The sequence below is a fragment of the Mustela nivalis genome, assembly GCF_964662115.1.
Source record: "Mustela nivalis genome assembly, chromosome: 7".
Lineage (NCBI taxonomy): Eukaryota > Metazoa > Chordata > Mammalia > Carnivora > Mustelidae > Mustela > Mustela nivalis.
This window is the reverse complement of record NC_139026.1, coordinates 29,206,799-29,231,646: the sequence shown is the minus strand read 5'-3', so window position 1 is coordinate 29,231,646 and position 24,848 is coordinate 29,206,799. Positions and strand designations below refer to the sequence as shown.

The following is a 24,848-nucleotide window of genomic DNA, read 5'->3' as shown; positions in this document are numbered from 1 at the left end:
TATAAGGATAAAGACAATTTTCTTTTTGACACCTACTGATGAGAGAAATACAGGAATACAGTCAAACCTTCCCTTCCTGCATGAAGCACTCTTTATGGTATTATTAAAATGATTATTCTTTATAAGAAAGATTATCTTTCAAGAATGTTTCAAAGATTACTTCTAGTTAGGTGGCATTAATTATGCTAATAAAAGAATCTTTTTTATTTTTGGTATATGGAGGCAACACCGTGTTTTGAAAACATAAAGGCTGATACAGGGTTTGGGAAACAAGAGTCTGGACGGTGGTAGAGGTTGGAAGAAAGCAGAGCTGCGATAGGACCAGTCCTCTCAACACATGGGGAAAGAAAAATGGCAACGAGCAAAGTCTTACAGAAACTCTTATGCAGTTCATTTTACAAAGGGAGCTTCATTCAAAATTTAATCCTAATACATAATACATATATAAACTCCACTTAATGAAATGGAAAACATCTCTCATGTCATATATGTGGTACTTACACAGACTTGATAATTTACTAATAACTTTTGCTAAGTGGAAAAATATGGTATTCATAATCACTTAAATTCAGTCAGTATTTCAACAAAGTTGCTAATTTATGTTAATAATTTATTATAAAAACCAACTAAGGGTAATTTGATTAATTTTGTTACCACAGAGTTCAGATAATTGCTATTGACAGGTCTGGATCATTTAATGAAGGGGAAAAAAAAAAGAAGCAGCTCTAACAATTATTGTGAAAAACGAATCTCTTCTAAGACCAAAACATTACATGCTCAGAAGACTGTAGAAATGATCTAGGGTTGCTGTACAGATCAAAGACTATGGGAAAGAAAGTGACAACAATATACCCACTTTAGGTCTAGGGGCAAGATCATGCATATTAAGGACACCGATTCACTATAATACAGCCATAACATTTCAAGTACATTATAGAATTGTCATCCACCTGATTTTTAAAATTTCATGTAGAAAAAAGTAATTCCAAAATATGATGTTCTGATCAATTTCAATATTCAAAAAGTTCAGTCCCCATTCAGAAACAGATAAACAGTATATTTATTAAATGAGTTAAGACAAATAAACTTTACAAATAGACAAATAATAAAAGGCTCAGTGGCTAAAATAGATGGTAAGCATCATCGAAAGAAATCAACACCATCACGGTATCTCAGTTGGCTTACACGTGTAAAAAGAAATTTTCAAAGAGCAATTTCACAGAAATGAAGCCAGTTTTTTTTTTCTTATAAACAAATCACCATTTCTTGGTTCAAAACTGACATCTGTTATGAAAATTACCATATCACATATTTGTAAGATGACAAGGAGTAACTCATCTTCAAAGTGCAAGTAAGTCTATTTACAACCACAAAAAAGGCAATGATGAGGAGAAAAGGATTTTTAAAAAATATACAAAGATTAAAAACATTTGGGATGCAAAATTAAACAATTTTTTGGTTAGAGGATAAAAGAGAAAAAGTGATTGAATTACAGATGCTGATTTCAGCTATACATACTATATAATGGGATCCAAGATCTTTAACAGCTTGCTTGCATTTTTTTCTACTTACATAATGCTCTGGAAATTTCTGGTAGAAATTACAGTGTCTCAAAGGGAGAAATACACACTAAGCATGTCTTGCTACTATTTCATGGATGTCGTAAGACCCGTTTATGGATTAGAGTTGGTGTAAAAAGCCATTGCCTTGAGTTGAAAAATGAATACTGTAAAAGCTCAATACAAATCCTCCAAAGCACATGCACGTCTAAATCTTTTGGAAATTACATTCATATTTAAGCATCACCAAAATAAAAAAGAAAACTGAAAACATTTCCCTTTTCTCTATTCCCTATGCCTTGTAGGCTTCTCCAGTTGCTAGGGTCAGTTTCTAGAGTTGAAAGGGTTCTTCAAGATAGTCTAGTCCACCACCCTCATTTCGGGTAAATGATTTTCCCAAGGTCATGCAGCACGTTAATGGCAAAACCGAGACCAGAAGCCAGGTGGCGACTCCTATAGTCCCGTATGCGTTCCAGCATCTCATGCTACCTCTTTTTACAGTATGGTTTGCTATAGATACCTGATGAATAAATGTACAATTACAAACTGCTGGCAGAGCCAATGTGTTTCTAAGACTTGCAGAGGATTACTGCAAAGCACTGATGGAGAGAAACAGATTTTCCCCCGCCCACCAAAAATACCAAGCACCATCAACTAAACATTTCTTTGCTCAGTCAGCATGCTCAGATGTCGTAGTCCTCATAAACTTTATGTCAGCCTGAGGACCGTATTCCTGGTGAAATCTGGGCCCTAACACAATGCCAGTTCCTAAAAGGTAAAGACAGAGGCAAAAAAAAGGGGAGAAGGTCGACGAAAGAAAGAAACAAAGACTTAAATAACCCAATTGGCTTAGAGATGGGCATTCCGAAAGCACATGGTGAATTATTACATCTAAATATACATATTTTAGGACCATTTCCACCATTCCACATAATCTCACTTTACCTAATTTGTTATTTGGCCACTTACAAATTAAAATAGATGTATCAATGATGATGGTGATTATTATTATTATTATTATTTTTAGACCATGAGGCTATTTTAGATAAACCAAATTCTATGAAGAGTATGTCAAACAGTGAAATTGCAATGATTTTCTTAATGTGATTCTATTAGATTTACCACCAGAGGAATTAAAGTGGTATTTCATGGGGCTGTTACCATCTTGAAATTTATTCCAATTGTGGTTAAAGAGAACAGACTGATGCACCAAATATGCAGAATTAAGTAAAGAAGCTGAAATTTCTTTTTTCTTTTTAAAAAATTGCCATGTATTTATTTAATAAAAGGGCATATTTATGTTTACAAACAAGTTTCAAAAACAAAAGGAAAACATGTATGCTTCTACCTGTTAACCTTTTTCAAAATGCCAACAGCCCTCATGCTGTATGAAGGTTTCTAAGGATTTATTAGAAAAAATCAATACAGTTCACTCACAGTTCACCAAGACATCACTGAGCTAACATGTTTAGACAAAAACAAAAAGGACTAAGGTTCTCTTGTAGTTTGATTTAATTTGATTTGCCTGAAATAACAAAAGCATTTCAAGCATCTTTCATTATGTACTTGATGTCCCACATTAAACAGTCTACTAAATTCTGAACAAAGGTTATTAGCAAGTTTTCAAAAATTTTAAAAATTAAACAGTTGTTTCAAAACCATTAAGTAGTAAATGTATTTAAGAAACTAATTAGGACAGATGCCGTAACTTCATTAAACACCACTGCTCATGTTTTTTTTTTGTTTTGTTTGTTTTTTTTTTTTTTTTTTGGTTTTTTTTAAACAAAGCATTAGTGTTATCTATTTGGCTATGAGTCTTAGCAATTTATCTACAGTATTTAACAAGGTAAATTGTAGGCAAAAATTTAGTACAGTTTCAATAGAAACACCCCTTTTTTTGTTTTCCTGAAAATACAGCAGTATTTGAAGGACTAATTTTTCTCTGCATCAGTTATAAGGAAGCTTCCCATCTATGAACAGGAACAAAAAAAGTATCTACAAACCTTGTAAACAGATCTGTATCATTTATAAACATAAATAATCGAAATTATTAACAGCCAACAGCAGAAATTAAAGTATCAATTCAATGATCCAGGGCTCTTTGCTTGCTTGCCCAGCTGTGCTCCTCCCCCTCTCCCATCAAGGACTGAAATAAACTAAAGGTCTGCTAATACACTGGTCAGGACCACTCTTGGGTACTACTGATGATCCACAGGTCAGCAGCATATGCTGTTACTGTTTATCTGTCAGTTCATTTCTCCCACCCCCCAAAAAGCACCCTCAGTCTGGCAGAAAGCTTTGCTTTTTTTTTTTTTAAAAAAATAAATCTACATTCGTACAAGTGTGTCTTCTGTTGAAGTCCAAAGACAAGAATACGATCTTGTCCATCACAATATGTGAAAAGACCCAGTTTCAATTTGTTTCTTTACAATGCAGCTAGTGTGTTAACATTCGGCTTACAATCAGAGCGATGTTTCCAAACTATGTAGTGGGCTTCCTGGGGATGAAGAGGTAGCAGACTTGTTCATTTCTATTGTAAGGTGAATCCCGCTGTCAACAGCATTGTTATTTTTGTTGGGAGAGGGTGGAGGACTGGAGTTACGTTTTGTAGGAGCGTCATCTTCGGCATCAGTGTCATCGATAAGGGGGATATGAGGCTCTGAATCTTCTATCCTAAACTCAGGATGTGTCATAAAGTTGTGAATTGAACTTCTTGATTCCGGTTTTTCTAACCCTTCATATAAAGAACTACGAAATGCATTCACCACTCGAATCTGTAAACATCAGAAAACACAGAAAGATGTCAGGATACTATTCGCTTAATTTAAAAGTGGCTCATTTATGAGTCTGAATCCACAAACAGCTAGGTATGAGTGAATCATATTTGCATGTAATGCAGTGGAACTTGCAATACACTGTAAAAAAAATGAATATTTTAGTAGGACACTACAGAACAACAAAACCACATACGCTAAGAATTAAGAGTTATAGAATTCAAAGTAATACTGAGAAAATCTCATTGTCACTGGCTAAAAATTTAATAGCCATTTTATAGGACTTTTTTCCCTACGAAAACAAAAACAAACAAACAAACGAAACAGAAACTTCATCATACACAAGCTTTAGCTGATTTTTAAAATAAAAAAAAAAGTAAGTCTTGAAAACAATTCAAATAAGTTAAACAAAGTCAAGCACAGAGGGTTACTATTCATCATGCTAGGAATCAGGGTGTCACCAACTATGAAAAAGCCAAGCAAATATAAGCTGAATGCCACAATGAACTCACATCTACCCCGCTATTCCCTTAATTACCAAATAAAAAAAGACAAAACCCAAATAAGTATCTATAAAATGCCATTAAACAGCTATAAATATTTGAGTATATGCCATTTGTTTATAAAGCATTAGTGTTTTTCTCTGTAATACATTAAAACTTGAATCACTTTATATACTAGAGTTCACTAAGAACAGATTTAAAACAAAAAAGTCCAAACCCCTTGCTGTTGTTCTGTCAACAATCTCGCAAAAACACAAGGTTTTTTGGTATTTTTGCCCATAAACATACAGCCCAATAACTCGCCCCCCCCCATACAAAAGTTTGCTGTACAGAGGAAGAGAGGTTAATGGACAATTAACGCAAAAACAGTGCTGTATACACTGACATTAGGTCTCATTAACCTAGTGTCATACAGACTTTCAAAACAAAAAAAGGGGCAAAATCCAAAGAATTGAGTATCTACTCAGTATCAATTCAAACACAGTGTTTGCTTTTGCACTGATTCTAATGAATCTTGTTTAGTAATGAAGACATCATTTATCATAAGGTTAAGAGAAATCATGAATACTGGTATTCCAGAAAAAAGACCATCACATCGGAACCATCTCTAAGACAATGGTGATGAAAAAATTAACAAATTTCTTCAAATGATATTTGAATGTAATTTTTTTAAATGGTAACATTTATTTAGGCCCACTTCTTTTCTTTAATTGTATATATCTAAGATGTACAAGTTGATGATTTGATATACATATACACACTGAAATTATCACGACAGTCAAGCTAATTAACATAATCCATCACCATACACTGTCACCATTTATGTGTATGTTGTAAGAATAATTAGGATTCTGTCCTCTTAGCACATTACAGGTATGTTAAGTACAGTACTGTTACCTAGAGTCAGCATGAGATACATTACATCTCTAGAACTTACGGGTCTTTGCATGAACTGAAACTGTGTACCCCTTCATAAACATTTCCACATGTCTCTCTACCCCTAACCACCATTCTACTCTCCATTTCTAAGAGTTTCACTATTTTAGATTCCCACTTTTGGGAATGTATCCACAGGAATAAAATCAGGTTCTTGAAGAGATAACGTGCACTCCTTTATTCCCTGCAGCATTATAAACAGCCAAGATATGGAAATGTTAAATGTCAGCTGAGAGATGAACAGGTAAGGAAAATGTGGCGTATATGCATACAAGGAATTTTTAAAAAAATTTTATTTATTTATCAGAGAGTGAGCGAGCAAGCGCACAAGCAGGGGGAATGGCAGAGAGGAAGAAGCAGACTCCCCACTGAGCATGGGGCCTGATGTGGGACTCATCTCAGGACCCTGGGGATCATAACCTGAGCTGAAGGCAGATGCTTAACTGACTGAGCCACACCCAGGTGTCCCTATGTGCAAGGAAATATTGTTCGGCCTTAAGAAGGGAATTCTACCATTTGCAACACAACATACGCTCAGTTCTGATTAAAACTGATTAAAATATCTCTCCTCAAAGCTATCTTCCTGAATTTACCAAGCCCTGCCTGCTGGAGGCTGCTTTACTTCTTGCTCACTTAGCTCTAGGAAGAGTGTAGCATGGTGAAGCGAGGAAGACACAGAGGTTAAAGGTCTGGGTGTGAATTCCAGCTCTGCTACCTGCCAGCTGAGGAACCCTGGACAAACCGATTTCCTCAACTATAAAATGGGAAGTAACAGTGGTACCTACCTTACAGGGTTGTCACGGGAGAGTCATTAGTGAGTTAATACAAGTACAAACTTAAAACCGTGTTAGTGCACAAGTATCAATGTCATGCCAGGGCTTGTCACACTTTAATGTGCATGCGAAGCACCTGGGGATCTTGTTAAACTGCAGATTCTGAGTCAGGAGGGGCCTTCGGTGATCTGACAGTTAATGTAAAGTCTGGAACACAATTATACAGAAATACAGTAAAGAGAGCACACCTAAGGTCATGTGACAACCTCCAAAGGAAGAGTCAATTATCCAAGATCTTGCTGAAATAAAAATGAATACGCAGCACCCACGAGTTACATCTGTCTAGGAAGTCTAAGACGGAGTAATCATGAGGAAACAATTAGATCCATAATGCCGGATGAGACAACTGGCCTGGTTTCTTCAAAAAAATCAATGTCAAAACATACATACATACATACATACATACAGAGAAAAAGGATCAAAATCGCTCTAATAGACGACATTTTGGGGGGCAAATGGAGAAATCCAAATAGGGACTGCACACAACAGAAAGATACCAATGTTAAACTTCTTGGATGTGATAATACAGATGATTATATAGGAGACTTAGTTTTAGGAGGTACATGAAGGATTAAGAGACGGAAATGTCAGGATATTTGTCACTTTCAAGGTACAGAAAACATGTATACACTAATATAAGTATAAATATATAGAGACAGATAAAGCAGACATCATAAGCGATTAAGTGGTAAATCCAGGTGAAGGGTATTCAGGTATTCATCTTTCTACTTGTCTGTCACTTAGAAATTTTTGAAAAATAAAATTCTGAGGGGCGTCTTTCAGGAAAAAGTCTCATTTTGCATCCTTTTTACAGGATACCCAGAGAAGCCCTATCCCTGCTTTCCACTCCAGTCTCGCCAACACCTGACATTTTATTACTTTTAGTACCTGTCACTGAGGCCTGCTTTCCTCAACTGGTAAACTTTTATCAAAGGTCAGCTTGGGTTACTTCCTTTGGGTACTTTTTCCTGATTTCCCAAAGTGGGTTAAGGACTCTATTGTAAAATTCCATGTTTCATTACCATGTAGAAATCCTCAACTGCTTGCTTGTTTCCTATACAAGACTGCGAAGTCTGGGGCTTCAAGCGCAGTTCTGGCATACGGCAGGCCTTCTGTACGTGTTTACACATTGCAACCACAGAAACATTAATTAATAGTAGATGAAAGGATGAATGGTAATAAACCCTCAAGAGCCAGGAACGATGGGAGATCCACAGATCCAGGGAGGGAGGGATATACCTGACATCAGCTGTCCTAGGCATCACGCCAGGCAATTTACATACACCATCTCATTTAGGTCAGGCACAGAAGCAGGGTAATTTTCAAAAGAAAGATTCCTATCTGTCCACGTATATAAATGGAACATCCTGCCCAGCTGAACAGAGTCCTTTGTCCTTAGGAGTACTTGATTACTCTTTGCTCTACATTATGCTGCCTCTGCTTATTAGCCATGGACCAGTCATTTAGACTTCCAAGTCAGTTTTCACACCTGCAAAATGGGACACAGTTCCTGTTCTGCCTGTTTTACAACACTGTCAGAAATGACCAATGAAAATTGCTTATGCAAACAGTGAACAAACAGGCAACGAGTAAACTGTCCTCCTTAGAACAGCACTGCTTTCTTCTTCAGTTTACCCTCTCTCTAGCTTTCTCATGTTTCCTAGTCCTTAACTGGCAGAGGACCAGATGGAAAAGACGGGGCTCTGCCCAAATACAAGATTAAGCACAAGTATTCCAGCGGATTTCAGGCATGGGCTGAATGACGGGGTGGGCTTTGTATCGTTAGTTCCTCCAATATTCTGAGAATCTACTGTGCACAGTAAGGATGACAAGAGGTTAGAAGACTTTTGGGGAATTTGCCATTTACTGAAAACCTGAAAGAAAATGTATTATTCTAGTCAATTAACAGAAATTATGACATGTCATAAGATTTAAGAATCAATCAATGGTATACTTTCTCTACTTCCTTGGAAAACTTAATAGAACATTTCTATCTAAGATGTAATTTTAAATTAAACTGGTAATATAGAAGAAAAAAAGCCCCATTAAAAACCAAAGAATTTTGAAGCTTACACAGGGACCCCGTCTCAAAAACAAATACGTAAGTAAATAAATAAGTAAATTCAAAGCACGGCCACAAAATCTAGGCTAAGAAGGCAAACAATGGGCCATATACTGAGATCATTTCTTCACGGTACCAACTTAACTTTGCCAACTAAACAAGATGAAAAGTCAAAAATGTTAGATTCATTTTTAGCTTTAAAAATATAATTCCTTGGTTCTGACAGATCAGTTTCAAATCACATGCTTTTCGAAACCATGCAGTACAAACATGTTTAAAGGCATATACTCAAAAATTTATAGTAGTTTCACAAATTCTAAACTACAGTTTTATTCCCCGTATTAACTATCAGAGTTAGCAGAGAGACAAGCTCACGGGTTTCCTATCTAATCTTTGGTTGAACTGTTCCACCTCCTATCTAACCCTCTAAGAAATAAAACAACAACAACGACAACACTTTGAGGTCTCAATCCACTTTACGAAAAGAAAGCTTTATGAAAAGCCTGAACGATGAATTCAAACATTAAGGAGAAAATGAGAAACGTTAGGTGTGTGAAGTAGGAAATGTTAATTTCATGCACTTAGGAACACACACTCACACCCCACAGTAGTAGAAGCAGTAGAAGAGGAAAACACTACATGTGTAGGGGTAGAAATATTTGTTACATCATGATGCTGGCTGGCGATGGAGGGTTGCCGCCTTAGAGCTCCCTGAATGGAACTTCCACTCTGGAAAGCATTCACTACATCCATCTGCAAGGAATCAGAGATTGTGACAGCTTGCTCAGCAAGAGAGAGAGAGAACAAGAGAAAGGACCATTCCATCTATCAACATATAAAAAGTAAAGAAAAAGGCACTTTTTACAGAGCAGATAAATACGCAAGAGTAGCATTTTGAGATGGAGTGGGGGAAAAAAGCTAGGAAAAAAGGAGCTGAGGGGGCATATAGACACATTCCTTCACCATCAGTTAAAATTTTCACTCATTCCAGGCACCAGTATTATTTTTTTCAAAAGAATACGTTTTGTGGGTTGGGAAGGCTAGAAAGGAAGTTAAGGAGCGCATTCAAACCTCCTCCCCAGGTCCCAGAGCCCTTGGCCCCCAGCTCCCGTCACCGTTCCTACCTCTCTACCAGGCCCATACCTGCGTTTGGATTCTGTTCAGACCTCTAAACCACAAGATCTGCCCGCGCCGCAGCTCCCTTTCAGCGTGGTCAATCTCTTCCACATCCTCTGCAAGCTCCTCCTCCGGGATTTCTTCCTTTTGTGTGCCATGACCAGCTTCTTTTAGGAATTTTAAACGGCTAGTTGGAATTGTTGAAATTAGCTACAACACAGGGGAAAGAACTTAGAAATAAATCAAAACCGAATGAAATTAAACCAACCAACCGCAATACAAAAGGCGTAAGAAGTCGCAAGTGTGGCCCACTACTGTTACCACGAAGCAGTGAGATCCTGTCCATTAGGCTTTCTTTCATAGAACAACAACAAAATACGTTCTCTTCTTAACTACAGAAAAGATTGAAGTTGGAATGGTAAGAAGTTTTCCTGAGTGGAAATAACCTGATTACAGCTTTCATATTTTAAGAGAGACATTCAAGACAGTCAAGTGCACAAACATGCTCTGAAACACATATTCAGTCTTAAACTCAAATTAATTACATTTCTTTAAAATAAAACCAAATGGCAGGTGGTCTTAACTGGATGCAAAACAAGTTTATTTTTCATTAGTGCTGAAAGAGTTCAATGAGAAAAAACATACCAACCCCCCCCCCCAACATCTTGAAGGTTAAACTGAACATAGTTTTTCTGTTTCTTAAATGCACTTATTTATTTATTTATTTATTTATTTTTTTACAAGATGAAACTCTTTAAAACTGGGATTAATACTGATTGATCATGAGACCAAACAGGAACAGATGCCCCAGGAAACATGAGGAGGACAAGAAATAGTAATAAATATGTACTAAATTGTGAGTGTTGATAGCCATTCCTTTAGGAAGTCAGGCTTATCAGGAGGAAACAAGCACGTGGTCCGGATCAGAACTGCTTAAAGACCTTCTAGCCCAACCAGCTCATTTCACAAAGGTGGAACAGGTCTCCTGACAACCAAGATCAGTGCTCCTTCTACCAGGACACACGTAAAATCAATAGGGAATGTCAACCAAAGCCAGGAGCTGATCCCCGTTGGGTATGTTGGTTGTACTGAATTTCCTCTTCCTGCAATTAGCCAGATGGTCTGGGAGGCTGTGGGATTCTGTTTTGCCTATGCGGGAACATTATGAAATAACTAGAATGGTAATCAATAAAGAAAGGTGGCCCGAGTATGGATCCCAATACTTAAAAGAAGATCTCTATTAATGAGTCATGCAATAGGAGTAAGAAGAGAAACCTCAGAACCTAGAAACTTAATTAAGAAAAAGGTAAGGCACATAAAGATTGAGTTAAGTTTCAGTAAAACCTGGACATTCACTTAGACTGACTTGCAGAATGACAGTGCATAAGCTTACACCAGGTACACATCATAACATATGTTAACTTTCGTTTATGAAAATGTTAGTAGACGATCAGTTACTTTTATAGTAATGGCAACGGACTTAAAATGAACACTGCACACACCAACACCACTTATCTTTTTAAACTAATGACATGCCTTCGTGTCAGCTGCCTATACCAAACATGAACTATATCTTATTTTTCATGCATTGTACTTTATACGTATATTGTTACAGTCAATCCAAAGAGCTGAAAATGTCATTTTGTGGCCCATTTACCCAGATACCACTATTTTTTCATGGAAACATCCTCTAAGTGAACTGAAACTCGAGCTTTTTTTTTCTTAGCTATATTTTGGGTTAAATTACATAATAAAATGACGAAACGTCTCAGGTATAACATCGTAATATTTTTGTAAAAATGTTTTCTCTGAAAATGCAAAAATAGGTCATAGAGCAAAAGACAGAGATACCAGCATCTTAAGCAGTTAAAAACTGTTAATAACTGTTAATAACTGTTGTAAAACTTGTTCTAAAAAATAAATTAAAAAACTATGTAAGAAATTGGAAGTGTTTTATTACATAGGCATAACCATAATAATAATATGAGAACAGATACTACATTAAAAAAACAAAAAAACATATCCCTGAATGCCCTTTCTTCACCCAGAATGGCAACTACTTAGAATTAAGCAACAGAATTGATTAAAGAAAATACACATTGGAAATTTAAAAGAAAAAAAATCACTTTATAGGTTTGAACAAAAAATGATGAGCTTTTTACCTGGCCCCAGAGTAACGTTCCCATTCCTAGGAATATTGACCATAGCCACTGTTCTATTGAAAGTTCTGAACAACTGAAAGGTTTTCCACCAAACTGCACAATTATTATCTGGAGGAATAATCAAGAGTAAATTTATTTAAATCTTTTAAACTTGACATTTCATACACTTCAAAAATTACCCAAATCTGTATCCTTTAAAACTCAAGCTGAATAATGATTATCCTGATGGTGACGTGTATTGTCATATTCACAGCTGAAAATAAGACAAATGAAAATAAATTGAAATCTCTGCTCAAAATTTAAAATGCATGTATATTTCATGATTACGTTCAGTTAAAAAAAAAAAAAAAATTCTCCTGATCAGGAAAATAACTTTACGTTGTTTCCAGTATGATCCAAGTAACTATATTCCCTTGTATTATATAATTCTTTGAATAATTTATGCTTTTCCATAAAAGACAGTGCGCTTTTGTGGAAAAGACCAGATATTATGAAAAGGGAACATGGTAGTCAATCTTTCTTGTTTCCCACCTACACAGCTGTTCATTCTTAGTTCACATTTAGATGTCCGGACAAACAGGAATGGTGGACGAGGACAAGTGATCCGTAAAATTCTATGAGATACGGTGCTTACTTAGGTGGTACACTCTCAGAAATTTGCTCCCCCTTACAAATAAGAGGGAAGTCCAATGACCGGCATAGATAAAATCCTTAATCCAGTGCTTATGCTTCTCTCCTTACTTTCAAAGACCTAAGACCATACATAGGAATATTAAGAATTAAGTACCAACATTCACCCTCTTGTGAGTCTGACAGGCTTCTCTTTGACATGGCAGTGAGTAGCTGCCTAATACCGAAGTAAAAGGTACGGACTCCGATCTTTGTAGCGGTACTAGACTTCAAATTCAAGTGATATGTATTTGTCAATTCCACTGTTTTTCTTAGGATTATTTCTACACTTGTACCAATGGATTCCCAATCAATCATAACTAATTTGGCAGTCTTCCTTGGATTTTAATAGAGATATCAAACTAAAATAATTTTCCTTGGTAAACCAAGAAAACAAGCACAAAAGCTCAACATTTATTTATTTGAGTGTTTTCCATTTCTTCTTCTTTTTTTAAATTTAAACTTTATCTTTTGGTATTCTTAATAAGGACGTGAAAGGTGTATTAAGATGCTGGGCAAATGATCAATGACTGATATGACTGTATTGATTGAGTTTTGTAAGAAATAATAATCTTTTATTTTAGAGTTGTAAGGAATAAAACTTACTAATCACTTAGGGCATTTACTTCTAAGAACAAGGACTAAGTTTCCACATACTTTTAATATATCCCTCAGATCAACAGGATATTACAGAACTGTGTAACTGTGCATAGATCCATTTTCCAAAATGAGTGCTCAGGGAGCCTTGCATCAGGTGCTACCTTCTAAAATTTGGAAGCAGTAGCATTAAACAGAGTTCAACAAGTTTCTTAACTGTAGGATTTCTCAAAGCCTTTGATTTAATTTAAAAAAGAGAAAAGAGAAAAAAGAAAAAAAAGAAAAAAAGCAGCCAGCATTTGAATATCTCCCTCCCAGGAAGTAAGCTCAGATCTTCCCGAGTGTACGGTCTCCCTTAATGCCTCAGTAATTCTGTGATGCGGCCTCATATATGTATTATCCCCATTTCACAGATGAAGAAGCTGCAGCCTGTCAGAGAGTCACACGGTTACTAAGAGGCAACGATCTGACCCCATGACTGACTCGTCAGTTTGTACTTGTTACTATAATGTTATATTGCTTTAATAAAACTACAACAGGTAGTAACATAGGCAATATTTCCTATACTTATCTGAGGATGTAAGAGCAATCGAAGGAACCAATGTTTCGTGAAACGTTATTTTGAAAACACTGATTCTGTGTTAATCGCTAGAAAGTAGGAGATAAAATATTTACAAAGAATTCTGGATTATTATGTACTTTATGATCTGTCAAAAAAAAAAAAAGGCAAGAAGAAAAATCAGCTAGTAAGTGAAAGAGACAGAAATTAAATTGAATACAATTTATAATAGGAAGCCCTTCAGGGACCTCTGCTCTACAATCAAGACTCTGGCTAGACTGTTTCAGAAGTAAACAGAACGAGATATGTGTATATCAAGGTCCATGTTTTCCTACCAAGCTAAAACTGGCTACAAAAGTGCTATTCAAAGTGCCACTCCATGATAAGAAGATAAGGAACAGGCACTAGTGTACAAATCGATGCATGTTTGCTTAGCAGAATCACCGCTGCTATTACTTACAAACACACACCTCCAGCAATGAAACAAAAACCCTCCTTGAAACACAGGGTGATTAATGAAGCTGCTGATTTATAGTCTGACACATGCTTCTTACCTCACTGTGGACTTGTAATAAACGGACCAGGAGCTGGTCCACAGACTATACTTTTGAGTAGTACTGGCTTATACATAAGGCACTGATGAATGATACCCTCCCATTAAACTCTTCTGGGTATATCAATCTTTGCTGAGAACCAAGTTACCAGATTTGCTTGATAGAGAGGCAGTTAAATTTTCTGCAGTCCTCATATATTAGGAAGATAAAATAAATCCAGTTTTATAGCAAGTAAAAGCTACAATTTTAACATGTCATGAACGATACTTTTTTACAACCTGAATAAAATACTTCCAGCAAATACTTGTTGCAAGTAAGCAACATTTTCCCTAAAGTTTATGGAAATTGAAAGCTAAAACAGAAATAATTAAGTCTAGGGTTTTGGTACCTAGAGTACATAAGCCATGGCTGAATAAACTTTACAATTCTTCACTCTTCATTTCAAAACAAGCTCCATCACTGCCTGACCCCTTCAAGCTCACTGTTTAATTTTAAATCTTGTTTTGATGGTATAGGGAACTCTTGAACAACACTATTTAAATTGCCCAAGTTCATTTATACATAAATTTTTTTCAGTAAACACAGTACAGTACTGTAAATGTATATTCTCCTTATGATTTCTTGGTAACATTTTTTTCTCTAGCTTCCATTATTATAAGAATATATATATGACATGTAAAATATGTGTTGGCTATTTTATGTTATTTGTAAGGCTTCCGGTCTAGAGTAGGCTATTAAGAGTTTTGGGGGAAGTTCAAAAGTTATCCTCAGATTTTCAACTGTGCAGGGGTGGGCTGGGGCCGGGAGGGGGTGGGAGTTGGTCCGCCATCCCGTGTTGTTCAAGAGTCAGCTGTATTACAAAATCAAAAACTAGCATGTACCAACTCAGGAAGCAGCATTCAGAATCAGGTGAATCTTAGAATATTCATTTCAAGTACTATTATTTAATAAATGTAACCGTAGATACAATTACTATCAATTGCTCGAAGCCATTAAGTGATCACTCTAGCTAGGCTAGACACTGGTTAACAGTAAGATTTGCCTTAAGTAACATTAAAATTATAAGAGTTTTGATAATGATATAAACAATCGGTATCAGCTTATGTGTAAAGTACCACAACCACAGAATCAGTAGTGCAATTAAAATAGTATTAGCTTTATATACTCTGCTCAACGTGGGATTTCAGGATACAGCATATTTTAACTTGACGTATGGTATTTAAAATCTTTTAGGGTGTCATTAAGACAATATATAGAAGCCCCACACATGCAGCGAACAATTTCTGGGAACAAGCTGTTTATCTAATATCTCCTACATGATCATCAAATTTGAAACTATCTTTTCCAATTACCCACCTGTACCACAAAAGTGCCTAAAACAATTGTGCAGAAGATGGCATTATTAAAGATTCCTTCGAACACATTTCTTTCACCGTGAATTTTCCGGGCATTTATTTCGTTGAAAAGTTGCATCAGCACAAAGGTATTAAAAACAATAGTATAATGTTCCGAAGGAGGAGCATGCAAAGGAGCATTTCTTCCACTATCAATATCAAAAAACTTTTCTCCTGAAAGAATGAAAAATTACTACTTTGTAATTATCATACAAAACAATTTAACATTTCAAGAAAAGTATGCAATAATACAACCTAGCCAGAGCTTTATTTGATCTCGAATAACAGCATGGGTTAAGTTGGAAGAAACCTAGGGTCGTCTAGTACAACTCCATTGTTTTACAGATGTGGACGTCGAAACCCCAAAACTACGATATTTAAGTTAGTGGCAGAGCCAGGACCCAAAAAAAATCAGGAATCTTTTTACTTCCTCCCACTGTCTATCATAGTGCTTCCCTAAGCAACATCCACTGACAAAGAGGAGAAAGGAAAGATACATGGGCAGTCAGAAACAGAACTTTTGTTCTTGAAGAATCTGCACCATTCAAATATCTAGGACGGTATTAGCTTGGAACAAAAACAACCGAAGCTTTATCAGGCATTGAATTCTTACCAGCGAATAAGAGTGTAAAGACTACTACAAGTTGATAGAATGCATGACCCAAAATATTCTTCATCATGGTGCGTGAGATGAGAGGCTTATTTCTACCATAAGGCTTCCGAAGCAAGAGAGATTCAGTGGGGGGTTCAGTTGCCAGAGCCAGGGAAGCGAGCGTATCCATTATGAGGTTTACCCACAGCATCTGCACAGCCTTAAGCGGTGAATCCTAGAAAAGATAGGTTTCCTAATAGAAATTCACAACTATTCAGGGACTCAGCAATTCTCAGGAAGCCTTTTGTAGTTAAAAACTCAAAGAACAGAACAGGATAACATTTTCATATTAATTAACCTACATTGTTAAGCTTCAGGTTATTCAAATGTTTAAGTCCTTTAAAACGGTAGCTTATACACACATTTTTGCTTTAAAACAAACATGTTTTAATGAAAAACAACAACAATAACTACAACAAGAACAACCGTGAACCTACTTGAGTAATACAGGCGCCCGTGAAAGCAACTATCACTGCGACCACGTTAACAGTGAGCTGGAACTGAAGAAACTTGGAGATGCTGTCATAGACATTTCGTCCCCACATCACCGCTTTAACGATGCTTGTGAAGTTGTCATCCGTGAGAATGATGTCAGAAGCTTCTTTAGCTACGTCCGTTCCAGCGATACCCTAAGAAGAAAAATGCTGTGAATTAGACTAAACATTTGAAATACCACGCTTAAGTATCCAAAAGGGCAGCAATATGCGATAAACCAAAATTTGCCATTATACTGAATGACTAATGACTGACATTCACTGTAAAAAAAAGGTAATTTAGTTATTCTACAGTATCTCTCAGAAAGCGATTTTACCTAAACCAAAATCGAACAAAGAGTAAGGTATGGGAAATAAAGTTCAAGTTGGGTTTAAAAAAAGAATGCATCACCCAAGTTCTTCCCTAAAAGTCGCACAAAAAGGTGTATTAAAATAAAAACTTAACAAAATCCAAGTTAGTGGGAAAGGACATACTGCAAGGAAATCTTAAGAGGCCGGAGAGGAGATAAGCAAATAGTAAGTAGGCTGGCAGACCCCACAGAGCGGAATCCCACGCCAAGAGTAGGGAAAGCAGAGGAAACTTTCTTTGCACAACAGACTTTCCTACATAAGGCTCAGTACTTGGCAGCACCAGGCAGCACTGGAAGGAGGGGAAAAAGTGTGAATAAAAATTGAAGGACTTCTTAAAAGTCTAGCAAAGACACTGAAGAAGTACCCAGAAGGTCCAAACTAAGAACAACTCTGTCCATCAAGAGTAGAATAGCATGGGTTAGCAAGCTCTAGATTAATAATGAGTGAGCTACAGTGATACACAACACAGATGAATTTCATAAGCATAATGATGAAGAAAGGATGCTGGACTCAAAATACATGTAAGATTCTCAGGTTCACAGTTTGGAAACAGACAAAAGTAATCTTCAGAATACTAGTTATCTTCGCAGAGAGACAGGGCAATGTTTAGAAGACAGCGTGATTGAAGCTTCAGGTAACAATCTATTTCTCGCCTTACACAGAACAGGCTTGCTCCGTTGTGATAATCCATTCAGTTGTACATTTATGACTTACGCACTTTTCTGTGTGTTTTATGTTAACCACAAAATTAGAGGAAAAGGCAGCTAAGTTCTCAAGGCCTGTTCCCAGGTCCATGCAACCAAGTGGCAATTTGCCATGCCCTCTGACCTGGAAGAAGACTGCCTGGTAATTTATCCGAGAAGGTATGACAAAGACAGTGCAGACTGTGGGGAGGCGGGGAGGAAGTACCAAGCACTGCTGAGTACAGGGGTGTGCTACTGAAAAAAAAAAAAGGGGGTTAAGGCTAAGTCTGCTTAATGAGTATTGAGACCACCACCTCCTTTTCCCTACTTGTTTTCTAGAACACCAGTATTCAGGAGTGCCCCCTAGGTAACAGATTTGAAGATTCTTTTCTGGGAAATTTGATCATCTGAAGAGAAAAGGCCTGAAAATACTACAATTCAAGGTACACTAAGGAAGTGAAATAGCCAAGCCAGATCACTTTACCGAGAAGCTTCTCGTTGACAAATCCCACACATAGCCCCGAGGCTTTCCAGCTTTCCACCGGTAAATACGCAGAGACAACCAAGAATCAACCACCTGACATCGGACGAAAGACGAAACCCAAACAGACTTTGCCGAGATGAAAGCTTATTTAAGAAGCCAAATCCTTACAGAGGTAAAAGGCACATCAGTGAAACATGAACACAATACTAAAACAAGGGCAAAAAAGTCAGTGATCGAAAAATAACTCTTGGAGAATAAATATATGATCACAGAAACTTAACAACAACAACAACAACAACTCAGAAACTAAGGAAATGTCCCTGAAAATATAGCAAGACGATAAAGGTATGGTAAGTTGGAAAAAAAACAAACACCACAAGATAATGAGTCCAAGCAGTTCAAGAAATGGGATTGGGGACGGTGGTGGATGTTCCAAAAGAAGAAATGGTGGAGGGGTGCCTGGGTGGGTCAGTGGGTTGAGCCGCTGCCTTCGGCTTGGGTTGTGGTCTAAGAGCCCTGGGATCGAGCCCCGCATCGGGCTCTCTGCTCAGCGGGGAGCCTGCTTCCTCCTCTCTCTCTGTCTGCCTCTCTGCCTGCTTGTGGTCTCTGTCAAATAACTAAATAAAATCTTAAAAAAAAAAAAAAAAAAAAGAAGAAGAAGAAATGGTGGAGACAAAGTAAGCCTAGCATCAAAAAATTTCACAAAACTGAAGAATATGAGTTTATTTCATAGTAGAGAGTTGTTCTATGACAAAACATCATTACGTTTCAAAAGATTAGAAACGAAGGAAAGACATCTGCATCTCAAGAAAGGGGGGAAAAAAAAGAAAACCCATAAGAGGTTCAGAATTCAGAATGGTATGTAATAATAATGGAGGAATGAATTCAAAATTCTGAGTGAAAAACTGATTTTCAAACGAGACTTCTATACCAAGTCAGATTAAGACTCAAGAGTAAAAAGAGGATAGAGATTTCAGTCATAAAAGTTACAAAAATGTTTAACTCTCATAAACTTTTCTTCTTAGAAAGCTAATGGAGGAGACAGTTACTCCACGAGGGAGTAAATCAGAAGAGACAATGACATTGAGTCCAGGAAATACCAGATCCAACATGACAGAGGAAAAGGAAATCCTCAGGTATGGAGAACAAGACAGCTGGGTAGTAGGCCTGGGAGAGGCCACACTCAAGCATGTCAGAAGGTCTGGGAGAGGAATCTCTAAGGAGGTAAAAATGTAGAAGTGCTAGATGATTCTGATGTAAAGAATGGAGAATTTGGTGATGAGTTCATTTTAAGCATCTACAAAAACTAAGCACAAATGTGAACACATTTAAAAAAGAAAACTCATTAAAAATAAAGAAATAGTTTTAAAAAGGGAATGAGACAATTTATAGGGAATACAAGTTGTTGTTCAAGGAAGTAAGAGTCAGGATGGTAGACTACACAGCTCAGCTTAGAAAAACATTTATAGGGGCGCCTGGGTGGCTCAGTGGGTTAAGCCGCTGCCTTCGGCTCAGATGATCTCAGGGTCCTGGGATTGAGCCCTGCATCGAACTCTCTGCTTAGCAAGGGGCCTGCTTCCTCCTCTTTCTCTGCCTGCTTGTGATCTCTCTCTGTCAAATAAATAAATAAAATCTTAAAAAAAAAAAAAAATTAAAAAAAAAAATTAAAAAAAAAAAAGAACAGCATTTATAGGGCGCTTGGGTGGCTCAGTTGGTTGAGCAACTGCGTTCGGCTCAGGTCATGATCCCAGACTTCCAGGATTGAGTCCTGCGTCGGGCTCCCAGCTCCTTGGAGAGCTCTCATGCTCTCTCACTCATTCTCCCTCAAATAAAGAAATAAAATATTGAAAAAAAAAAAAAAAAGAACAGCATTTATAGTCGCAATAAGGACTGTATACTGGTCTATCAGAAATTATGATCTAATTCTGGAGCAAGAATGACAGGGTAGGTCCTGTGTAGTATGCGTTACGGAGGGGAAGCGGTATGTGCCTGGTGTGCCTGTCGAAGTGTCAAATATTTGTCTTCGCCAGTGAGATGTCAGTAGCAAGTGCTTTATTGTAAACAAATAAAAAAGCACCATCATGTAATTTAAATATATGGAGGCAAACAATTAAGGGAAACAAAGAGCTAAAATAGTTGGTTTCCTTTTGTCAAAAAAACCCACAAAAAAACAAAAAACAAAAAACTGGAAGAAGTAGGGGGCTTAAGCAATAAGTCTTATAAAATGGCTTGACTTTTTAAATCCATTTAGTGTATTGATAACACAAAAACAAAGCTCAAGTTTTTCTCAAACATATTCCATGAGGGAACAATTTAAATTTAAAATTTTAGCCTCTAGCTTCTAATCAGAATATTTTACTTTTAATGTACAACATATTTAACACATCTAAACCTCACAGGTCTTCCTGCCTCTAATCATTTCCCATCTTTTTCATATGCAAATCTCAATACTCCCTTGTTCAAAATCCTTCAAAATATAAGAAGCAATTTTGAGATGTTAATTGGTGTCCAAATAAAAATGAGTTCCACTATCAAGTAAGTCTGGGGAACTTCCACCAGAAAAAGTTAAATAGCTTTTTTTATGAGCTCTGAGTTGTGTGCCACCATGCATGGGAAGTCTCCAAACTTCTCTTACTCCATCAGAAGACTGTCTGGGTGGGGCTGATGTACTGGATAAAAGAACAAACTCCTTATGTCAGTATTCAAGGCTCTTTGCAGGTGCTGCCTGCCGATCTACCCGACTTCATGGCCCATTCTCCTCCAACAGCACACCCCTTCTAGACAAGTTCAACTTCTTGTAGCTCACGAGGGTCCCTGCACTGTACTTCTCCATTTCCTCTTCTCCGTCCCTTAACCTTTCCCAGTCTCTCCAGGCAGAGTCTCCCTCCTTGACATACACCTTGTGTTGTGTCTGGTCCTTCCCTGGCTGCCACTATGCTCTGAGTACTTATTCCCCTGTGTGCTCAACCTCGAGGAGACAACTACTCACTTCTAATGTTTCTGGACCAGAATACTGAAAACTGCTTCTTAATATGTGGAGAATAAACAAACAAATCCTTTATTAATCCAAAGTTTAAAAAGACAGTATTTTAATTACCTTAGGGAAGATTATACTACCAAAGATGTATTTGGTTATAGAAATCCATCATGGAATTCAGGCTTTGAAGACAGAGATAACTGTATGTTATGGTTGGCTGAATTTTGGTAAGAATAATGTAATATAATAACATAATATAGTCATTATTTTAAATGTACCCATAAAAGCTTGCAAATCAAAAGGAATCTATGGCAAGCGGCTATACAGAGATAAAGCCAGACCTCTTTGCAACCTAATCATATACTTATATTAGAGGCCTTCTGCAAATCTTATTTTATTGTCAAAAATTTTATTTCAATGTTGACTTTTCTAAGTATATATAGTGTGTATAAATATACACACAGACACACACACACACACAGAGGATATACAGATAGTATTCTAAAATGCTATTTCTGCCTGCAAAGGAAGAGAAATTTAATAGGGACTAACCAGTAGCAATTTCTTGCAGGTATTTATTAAAAACTCAAGTCAAATAATTTTGTCCTGCAGTTTTAAAATATGAATTTGGACAACTGAATAAATACATAAAGTAAACCCAGGCTTGACTGAGTGCTTTGACATTCAAGTCATTCCTTCTGTCTTCTAAAACAGATTTAGATTTTTGACGTGCTACTTTAAAAAAAGGTGGTACCACGGGCCTAAAACGTCAGGGCTTCCAAGTGAAACAAAGCAGTCACTGTACTGTGTTTCTGTTTGTAATACTATATTTACCTGTGTGCACTGAAAGTCCTTAGCATCTGCCTTAAAACACTGAAGGTCTGGGAAGCAAGCTTTTTATTTTTTAAAATGAACTGTAAATCAACGCCCTCTTGGTCAGCTGTCCCAATGAAAAGTCAGAGTCCTGCTAAGTGCTCAGAGCAGCAGAGAGTGATCGTGTGTTCCTACAATGAACAAGAATCCTACGTGCCCACAGCCAAAGGGACAGGACCTCAGTATTCCTTCTCCCTTAAGCTACTTCGCACAAATCTTCATAAGTTCAGACAGATGTGCTGCCAGCCGTAATGAGTCTGCAGTAGGGCAGGGTGGGGAGCTCTGGGTTCACGGCTAGGGGCTGAGAGCACTTCACCCACATAATTTCCTCCTTCTATCCTTCCCATGCCTGCTGAAAGCCTGCCACCATGGTGATGGTTCTGCTACCTCCCTATCTTAGCAACACACTAACAGGGGGACGAACTATACAAATAAATCCTGGTATGCACATGTTTTCTTGTATCTGAAACCTGTGGGCCCAGACTATGTTTCGGAATTCAAGTCTCCCACATTTTAGAAAGATAACGACGCACTTATATCCCACCACAAATTTTCCCAGAGGGGATCAGCACCCCATAAAAACATTAGTATCTATACAATGGCTATGATTGTTCATGATAAGAGGGACAAAAAGTCTTCACATCCATTCAGAATTATGTCTTGGAGTCAAAAGAGTCTGTTGCAAATTTAGGGAAGAAATTTCAGTTTTCAGATTTTTAGATTTGAGAATTGTGATTATAGACCTGTACTTTCAAAAAAGTAAGTTAAAATTAGAATATTTGTTTTCTATGGCACTGAAGGTACAAAGATTCATTCCAACACTGAAAAGCTATAAGAAATCGATTCAGAAATACAAAACAACCTAATTTCAGGCACTTTATAAACATTTATGTAGCATCTGTATCTCATGATATCAATTTTACAATAACTACTTCATCAGTACTATGGCTAGTGTAAAAGAATATAAAAATGAAATGCTGAAGTTTTCTAGCACTTTAAATAATCGAATCTAAATAGAAAACTTGGGGGTGGCAGGTTTCTTACAATCAAAAAAGGACTATAGCTATTATACATGAAATGATGACGTTCAGTTACTCTTAACAGACATCTTCAGTGGAACAGAAGATTGTCAATTATATTTTTAACTCACACACACACACACACACACACACACACATATACTTTCTCTCTCTCTTTTATTCAAAGCCTGTCTCCTGCTTAAGAAGATTGTTGTAAGGTTCAGATCAGACAACAGGTATTTATATATTTTGCAGAGTACATGGTAAATGCTTGATGTTATAGTTCTTCAAGAGTCACCTTCTAGCCAGATTTCACTGCATCAAATGAAATTGGTTACAAACTATTCAGATTTACAAACTAATTTAGGCACATACTATTTTCACTCAAATCTTAAAAGACAGCGTTTAAAATCAACAGTGGGGCACCTGGGTGGCTCAGTGGGTTAGGCGCCTGATTTTGGCTCATGTCACAATCTCAGGGTCCTGGGATCCAGCCCTGTGTCAGGCTTCACACAAGCAGGAAGCAGCTTCTCCCTCTCCCTCTGGCCCTTCCCCTACTCATGCGCTCACTCTCAAATAAGTGAAAAAAGTTAGTTGCAATCTAGTAACATACAACTTAGCCAGTAAATTACTTCTGAATATTAAACAGGTTAAGTTCATACCATTGCAAATCCAACATCAGCTTTCTTCAGTGCTGGGCCATCATTTGTACCGTCACCAGTTACAGCTACAACCTGGCGTTGTTCCGACACAGTGCTGTCAATTATACCTGAAAAAAAAGTAAATATTTGTGCTGTAAAAATATCCCCTTTAATTAACAAGGTGATTCTACAGAGGACCCTGACCAGCCAGTTTTACAGACTCGATGTTAAATATAAACAAACAAATACAGAGAAATGGAAACTGCTGAGGTGTTGGACAAGGACCAAGTCCAGAAACTAAGGTTACACGAAGAGCAATATCCTGTTTTAATGAGGATAAACACAGTTCACGGAAGGTGTCAAAAGGAAATGTATTTAGATTTTACTGGAAGAGATAATATCCAAGATCCAATCTACTGTTCAGTATCTATTATTACTTTGGGAAACAGAACACATTTCTGTATGAACAAACAGTGAATTAGCCATAAAATCCACTCACCTTTAACCAGTGTGTGTTTGTCAGTAGGAGATGATCTGGCAAGTACTCGAAGCTTTGGCCAAATCTTGTCTATCCGCTCTTGCTCAATCTATAAATATTCGTGAAAGTTAAAATGTACCCAAATTAGTTTTATAATTCCCAAATTAGCTATCTGGCATATGTATCAGCAGTTCTCAAGAGCGTGGTTAACAGACCAGCACCATCAGCAACTCAAGGGAACTTGTCAGAAATGCAGATTTTTTTAGCAAGGCCTCAAGCCTATCATTTTATCAAATCCTCTGGGTTGGGGGCCTAGCAATCAGTTTTTAAAAGGCTCTCTGGGTCACTCTAATGTATACTCCAGGTTGAGAACCACTATTTTATTTATATATATATATATCACACACACACCATTATAAGATCAAATTTTGAAAATCTTCCCACTGCCTATGAAAATAAAAACACCTTAAAACAGTTT

At 37.0% G+C, this 24,848-nt stretch overlaps 1 protein-coding gene across 7 annotated transcripts in view; it reads right to left on the bottom strand.

The window, feature by feature from the left end:
* Window positions 1-1,036: 1,036 nt before the first annotated feature.
* The window catches only part of ATP2B1 (ATPase plasma membrane Ca2+ transporting 1), a 121,147-nt gene continuing 97,335 nt past the window's right edge, over window positions 1,037-24,848 (bottom strand). For 3 of the 7 annotated variants that reach the window (XM_082740361.1, XM_082740363.1, XM_082740362.1), the window contains 9 exons: window positions 24,392-24,479; window positions 23,914-24,020; window positions 16,808-16,999; window positions 16,332-16,545; window positions 15,681-15,892; window positions 11,946-12,053; window positions 9,811-9,993; window positions 9,334-9,420; window positions 1,037-4,333 (listed from right to left, as the gene is read on the bottom strand). In XM_082740361.1, coding sequence (XP_082596487.1) covers window positions 4,022-4,333; window positions 9,334-9,420; window positions 9,811-9,993; window positions 11,946-12,053; window positions 15,681-15,892; window positions 16,332-16,545; window positions 16,808-16,999; window positions 23,914-24,020; window positions 24,392-24,479 — 1,503 coding nt within the window. In that variant the 3' untranslated portion in view covers window positions 1,037-4,021. Of the gene's footprint in view, window positions 4,334-9,266; window positions 9,421-9,810; window positions 9,994-11,945; window positions 12,054-15,680; window positions 15,893-16,331; window positions 16,546-16,807; window positions 17,000-23,913; window positions 24,021-24,391; window positions 24,480-24,848 lie in introns of all 7 variants that reach the window. The other 4 variants (XM_082740364.1, XM_082740366.1, XM_082740365.1 and 1 more) reach the window with 2 other exon arrangements.